Here is a 7,500-nt window from a genome sequence, read left to right as displayed (position 1 = left end):
GAAGTGAGATCAGTGAGGGGAAAGAAGTGACAGAAAAAAAAAAAGGATGAGGAAAGAGTGCGAAGGATGAGAAGGAAAAGAAGAGGAGGAGAGTATGAAGAGAAAAACAGATGGAGGAGGGAGAAGTGAGGAAAGAGCGGGAACAGGAGGAAAGAGTGAAGGGAATGAGAATGGGGTGAAAAGAAGGGGAGGAGGAAAGGGAGAGGAAGAGGAGAAAAGAAGAATGATTAATCTGTGGAGGAAAGGAAAGAGGGATGGTACATCCAGAAGAGAAGAAAGAGGAGAGGTGTGTGTGTGTGTGTGTGTGTGTGTGTGTGTGTGTGTGTGTGTGTGTGTGTGTGTGTGTGTGTGTGAGAGAGAGAGAGAGAGAGAGAGAGAGAGAGAGAGAGAGAGAGAGAGAGAGAGAGAGAGAGAGAGAGAGAAACAATCAATAAAAGTGGACAGTTAGCAACACACAAGATCAATTAACTAAACATGGAAAAGCTAATGGCACAAGAAAATAAATAAATAAATAAAATACAAAATAAATGACACAGATTGTTAAAGAACAAGGGCTGGGAAGTAAAGCCTAAGGACACTCGCCCCTTTATCTGTAGTGCAACATGGACTACTGATAGGGGTACACACACACACACACACACACACACACACACACACACACACACACATTAAAATCCAGCACAGTAGAGAGAGAGAGAGAGAGAGAGAGAGAGAGAGAGAGAGAGAGAATTTTAAGTGTCTCATAATTTCTTGCACAAACAGATAATCCCAGAGTTACATTTTTTCCACAATATTCAACTCACAACAAATAAATAAATAATAAAACAGAAGTGGTAATGACACATGGCCTCAGCACATTTCCGCACCACATCAACGGCCGCCACATTTCCACAAGGTCAGCTTTGAATTTCTTGGTTTTGGTCCGGATATTTGAGACCGATTTTGACAACAGGTGTGAGGGAAAACGTGGAAAAGATTTAAGTTTAATATTTTTAAAAAATTTTTAAAAGGAAATTGGTTCTTTTTGTAACTTATAATGCAAGCAGACTGAACTTCCTTTCCGACTATGTGGACTGAAACGTTTGCCAGGAAGTCAACACACACACGCACACACACACACAATTTATAGACAGAGAGACACAGACAACTACATAGACAGATACAAATAAAGACAATGGATAGGCATAAACATTAAACTAAGAATCGCTGCATTAAAACTAACTTGAACCTAGCCAAGCATAGAACCGTTACTGAACTTGCTAACGAACCCTAACGCATGCAACGGTTACCTCGTGTCACGTAACGAAGACTAGCAACAACAACGGCAATGCAACGTGTGTGATTGGGGGGTCACTCGTGCACACAGACGGCAACTGGAGTGAGACTGGAGACGTGGACGATTGTTTAACTCTCTCTCTCTCTCTCTCTCTCTCTCTCTCTCTCTCATCCATTACCCATTTTCCTTCGCCTTCTCATTCCCCCTTTGTTTTATCCCCGACTAATCATTTTCTTTTATCCCCCCCCCCTCTCTCTCTCACACACACACACACACACACACACACACACACACACACACACACACACAACACCGCCTGAAGGACATCCCTCACATCAAAGCCAGCAGCAAAACGGAAATGAACCAGAAGAAAAAACAAAAATAAAAAACCTGAACAGAAAATATATATTCAGTATACAACGGGAAGGACGAGGGGGAAAAAAAAAAAAGAGAGAAAAAGGAAAAATAAGATAGTGATAAGTCATTTAATTATATACCCCTGAGGACTGCATGATACTGGCCACTTCAACCGAGCGCCCCCAGATTTTTTTTTTTTTAAGGATTATTTTCTAGTGATGATCAACAGTTCTTTTACACTCTCTAGAAACTATGTCTAATTCAAACCTAATCCCTAATGTACTCGTTTATTTTAATTCGTTCCACCGTCTGATGACATGTGGAGGTGTATGGTACTTAGGACTACTGGGATTCAGGGAAAGGGATGTTAAGCCAATGCCCAGAGTCGGACACAAAACAAAACAAAACAAACAAACAAAAATACAGAAAACTTAAAATTAGCACTACAGTTCACATCAACAGGTTTTCGGCCAGGATGGATATGATGCAACCTTAATTAATCTGTTCTATACAAGACGCTCGTCCTTGAGTTACGTAAAATCGTATGTCCAGTAGCCAGAATATATAGAAAACAATGAATATTAATAATGAGGTTAAAGGGGACGGTTTTTTTTCATATTTTTCTTTGCCGTACGTGTGTGTGTGTGTGTGTGTGTGTGTGTGTGTGTGTGTGTGTGTGTGTGTGTGTGTGTGTGTGTGTGTGTGTGTGTGTGTGTGTGTGTGTGCAAAGTCGATGATGAAGGATTTACACTTCCTCGGCCGAAGAGTATGGTATACGACTCGGAGAAAACAAACTCGAAAGTATGCAAATCTTGGCAAAACAATGCAAACAGAGAAGGAAATCAAACAAAATCATGCAAGACAGGAAAACAGCAGTTCAATGTGAGTCAATCAAGTAACAACCACAAATATAAGAGGAAAAGTATGTTTATCCTGTTCATGGCGCCACACACAATAAACAGCAATCATTCTCACTCCACTTAACAGAGTATTGTAACATAACCAACAGAGAGAGAGAGAGAGAGAGAGAGAGAGAGAGAGAGAGGGGTGTAACTTGACAACGTAACAAAAACTGCAATATACGGGAAACGGCAAAAATCTCTTGTTTACCCTCTTGAAAACATAATATTGGCCAAAACTCTTAAGAATCCCCTCGTTTACAAAGGAATTATCGTAGTATCAAAGTCTGAAAATATATAAATAATAAAAGAAAAGGAAAATAATATTAGGAACAATCCACCCAGGTAACAAGAAAACAGAAAAAAAAATAAGAGGAAGTTTGTTTACTGTAGTGTTCGAAAACGTAATGCAGGTACAGACATAAAAAATCTTCATTTTCTCCTTCAACTCACTAGGTATAAAGATAAACACGTAATCAGGGCAAAGAAAAATAAGAGTAGGTGTAATCTGACTTATAGGGTGCTCTCACGGGGGGGTTGTGGAATAAGGGTGTCAAGGTGGGGGACTTACCTGTAGGGTGATCAGCTGTGGCCAGGAAACACTTTAAAGGTGTTCCCGTCTCTAACTCGATTTTCACCGTTTATCAGCAGCTTCCGTCACGTATTACACTACTCAGCACAGCCACGCTACCCTAGACACTTTTGCCGGCCCGTTAGCCTTTCGTCAAACGGTTAATTAAGGGGACAAAAAAGGTAATTTCGTGGGAGATTTGAACGCTACATCCCCCAAAAGTACCAGCTCCAGGGCAACTGAGCTCCCGCGCGCCATCTGTCCGCCCATGTAGGCACCTCTCAACCCTTGACTTCGGAGGCCCGCCAAATTCAAACGTTGCGTATTAGCATCATCTGTGAATCATCATCTGTGAATCTGAGGTTCGCAGCTCTAAATTGCTAATATTAAATTCTTCAGGTCACTTAACGTGGTTACTGTGATGAGGTATTTTTGTATTTTATTACTGCTACCTCCAGACGATTTTATTAATTTTTCGGGAGATTTTTTGAGCTAGAGGGACTTATATCGCATTAATTAATCCCCTCACCAATATAAATCCTCCCGAAATTTATTACATCATCTGGAAGTGGTCTGATAAAGTCTGCTTTTAATATTCTGCTGATACAACGTCCATATAAAAAGAATAATTAGAAGATACTGCAATTTTATACAAGCATCTCTTTCTACGCGACAAGGATTTGTATGTTGGAATAAATAACAAAAGTTCATTCTGATCTTGAGTTATATGTATACTGCTGGCTTCACGACACACACTGGAAGATACTGTGTTATCAATCAGCATCCTAACTCCGATGTAGCACTGACATGAAATAGAAAGATTAACTGGATCACTGATGTTCATCTCGTATACTGCACTTCAGATAAACACGGGGCAAAGGCGATAAGTTACAATTACACTATCCCCCTCTTCGAACACTACATCAGCAAAATAAACGCAGACTAACAGCTACAAATATTAAAGATACTACACAATTCTTGAATCTCTAGTTAGCCATGAAACACGATTTTCTCTGGCAATCCATCCACATTTTCTTTTACGCCAACTCCAGTATAACTCATATAACATGGTATATTTGCCTGGTCTAAAGTGATGGCAGTATGCTTACAACTTAAATTGCAAAGTGGAGCGCAAACACGTAATTTTTCTGCGTTCATTTACGGCACGCCTGTGGTTATTATGTATGGTTAGCTTGCATCCCATATTACAGAATGCAGTCAGCAACCATGTAGGAGGGCCAAATATGTTCCATCATCGCTAAATACGTCAATAATCATCGTCAGAGATTTGAGGCATGCATCCCACTTTGCGATTTCGCGTTTAAGCATGCGGCCCTGTGACTCGCAAAAGAATTTTCTAATCAGCTCCATCGTTCTTAATCCCCAGGAAGAACGAAGGACGGGGAGTGTATGATCTTCCCACGTCTCTTGTGCCTTCTAGAAAAACAAATCTTGGTGATGAGAGGAAAATAACCGTAAGCTTATTGTTTTTAGCACGACCACAGGCTTATCTGAAAGGTGAAACAAGTGGACTACACACTGGTTTCCCTTCAGGCCACCATCTTCCTCTGGCGGGGTAGGGAGGGAGATGAGGGGCGTTTATAAATATTTAACAAGGCACTGGAGCCGCATGGCCATATTAGTGCCACCACATGAAGGCGTCCCTCATTAGAAAGGACACCACAAAAAAGCGGGTTAACTCCTGCAATCAGATGACGTCACTTCCGTTTTATTCCCCCTACCTCCAGACGGTTGTATGCAGCTTAAAGACCTTACGAACAGAAAATACTACCGGTAAGTCTTCAACGGCACTTTCATCAAGAGAGATTTCCCCTGAGCAAAACCGTCTGTTGCAGGAAGAATTAATACCCCCCCACACACACACAGTTATCATACTAATGGGATTATATAAGAGTTACCTGGTTCTGCACTCGTCACAAAATTGAGATTCCCTAGTATAATACCAAGCCAACATGGAGAGACTATATGACCCCCCACTTCCCCATGGTTACACTCCGTCCCCCTGCCCCCCTTCTCTCATCAATTACACAATTCAGGTTACTAAGTACGCAGGTGCAAACAGACTTCCCAAGAAGCCTAACAATAATCTACACTGACATTTTACACACATGTACAATACACACACACACACACACACACACACACACATATATATATATATATATATATATATATATATATATATATATATATATATATATATATATATATATATATATATATATATATATTCAATGTATATGATAAAAAATTAAACGAAAAATATCGCAAGCACACTCTAGCCAACATCCTACTCGTTTCCTGCACTACGGTAACAATAACATATTTCTGACAGGAAAATACAGTACCTCCCCGAGAGAAAAGCAGGTAAGCGGCAAGGTGCAGGTGTACGGAATTTGGTGTCGTGCTGGGAGAGGAATTCCGACGGTAAAATGTATACGGTAGGTTAAATAATCTGCTACTGAGGAATGTCAAACACTACTATACCTACAGAGGAATGTCTACACGCAACTACTCTTTCCAACCTTTTAACACCAATTCCACATATGATTACTTAGCTACTTTAGTTCGTTTATCGAGGGTACAGGGGTTGGCAGATAAATACTATGGGGGAACTCCACAGATTTCCACCTCGCCCTTCCCATAAGTGCCTTTAAAATAATACACATTTCACTTCATTTTACCAACAGGCTGCATTCTTGTCTCTGTCACTAACTTCATCTCTTTCAAAGGTAGTATCAACAGCGATCTTTATAGCGAATTTTACTTCTTTTTCCTTATTTTCCTTTCTACTCAAATCCATGCAAAATAAAATGCCCTGTTTCGTCAGGATGAAGATCAATTATGGACTGGTGTACATGCATTGTGTGTGTGTGTGTGTGTGTGTGTGTGTGTGTGTGTGTGTGTGTGTGTGTGTGTGTGTGTGTGTGTCGGCCTGTGTAAGAAGAAGGGTTAGGTTATATCCATTTACCAGGCCGCAGCTCAACCATAACACACAGCCGTCTTCAAAGGGCTTCACATTCCTCCTCCTACTATTTCTTCTCATCCTCCATCATTATCATCACCACCACCTCCATTATCACTATCATCACCATCATCATTATCACCATCACTATCACCATCATCATTATCATCACCATCATCATCATCAGTAGCTGCAGCACCTCCCTCCCTGGCTTTGTTCGTAGCCCTTCTCTTATCCACCTCTGGTCTGTCTGTGGACGTCGTCTCTAGTGTAACGTTTAGTCTCGATTTTATAATTGGTATTTCGTGTATATTTTGTTATGTAGAAGTACTGTTTTGCATTTTTTAAAAGACAATCAATGGTGGAAGGAAAAACAAAGGAAATAAAAAAACTTACCATGAGAAGTAAGGATGGTGGCCACGACCTCACAGAACTGGGGAAAGGTGATGGCATCCCCACTGACACCCAGGCAGGTCACAGCCGAGGTCACGCTCTGGGGGTCAAGAAAGCACGGGTCAGGTCACGCCAGGTCAAGGTGGGTGAGTGAGAAAACGAATGGTAGAGAGATGTGAAAGGGAATGAGAGAATTGTCAGAGAAATGAAGAGAAGAGAGGGAAAGTGATGGGAGGATTAGGCAGAGGGAAGTGAAAGGAAATGAGAGAGAGAGAGAGAGAGAGAGAGAGAGAGAGAGAGAGAGAGAGAGAGAGAGAGAGAGAGAGAGAGAGAAAGAGAGAAGGGATGATCAGATCAGGTCAAAGGAAACTTGGAGTCATGTGAGGTAATGTACGAGGAGGGAAGGAGAAAAACTGGATGGAGGAGAAGAATGGCAAGATGGGCGGAAGGGGAGAGGAGAAGGTCAGGTTGGGTCAGGCTGGATGATGAGATTTGTTAGCAAGACAGAGTAATCCAGGTTTGGTTCTCTCTCTCTCTCTCTCTCTCTCTCTCTCTCTCTCTCTCTCTCCGTGACAGCGTGGAATGCATCTTTCACAACCACGATAACTGCTAAGGTTGCTATGTGGAGGCCAGAGGGGGGGGGAGGGTGTTACGGCGGGAAGGAAGGAAGGAAGAGAGAGACGGAGGTAAGAAGGAAGAATGAATGAAAGAGGAACAGAATAGCAAGGAAGAAAAAAAACAAGGGTGAAGGAATGAATGAAGGAAGGAGAAATATTAAGAAAAATTGAAAGGAAGAGGAAGACAAAAGAAAGGGGAATGATGGAAGGAAGGAAGGAAGGAAGGAAGGAAGGAAGGAAGGAAGGCATCTTAAGAGGAAATAAGAGAAGAAAAAATAGAGGAGGCACACCCTACCTGCAGTGGAAAAACATAGTGAAAGGAAATACAAGTCGAAACGAAAGGAGAAAGTGAAAGGAAGGAATGAGCAAGCAAATATACCAGCCGTCTCAGAAGCAGGTAA

The 7,500-nt window shown here is 41.5% G+C and overlaps 1 protein-coding gene and 1 long non-coding RNA gene across 2 annotated transcripts in view; both read right to left on the bottom strand.

Moving 5' to 3' along the window:
- Positions 1 to 7,500, bottom strand: part of LOC145390064 (uncharacterized) — a 258,037-nt gene that overhangs the window by 109,344 nt on the left and 141,193 nt on the right. The gene's annotated exons all lie outside the window — the stretch shown is intronic.
- Positions 1 to 7,500, bottom strand: part of LOC145411118 (rab11 family-interacting protein 4B-like) — a 144,641-nt gene that overhangs the window by 100,020 nt on the left and 37,121 nt on the right. The window contains exon 2 of the mRNA XM_080281198.1: positions 6,486 to 6,582. Coding sequence (XP_080137324.1) covers positions 6,486 to 6,582 — 97 coding nt within the window. The remainder of the gene's footprint in view (positions 1 to 6,485; positions 6,583 to 7,500) is intronic.

The sequence above is a fragment of the Coenobita brevimanus genome, chromosome 1 (genome assembly GCF_032717465.1).
Source record: "Coenobita brevimanus isolate Jiangsu-jjx chromosome 1, ASM3271746v2, whole genome shotgun sequence".
NCBI classification, from domain to species: domain Eukaryota; kingdom Metazoa; phylum Arthropoda; class Malacostraca; order Decapoda; family Coenobitidae; genus Coenobita; species Coenobita brevimanus.
This window is presented reverse-complemented; position numbering and strand designations above follow the sequence as displayed.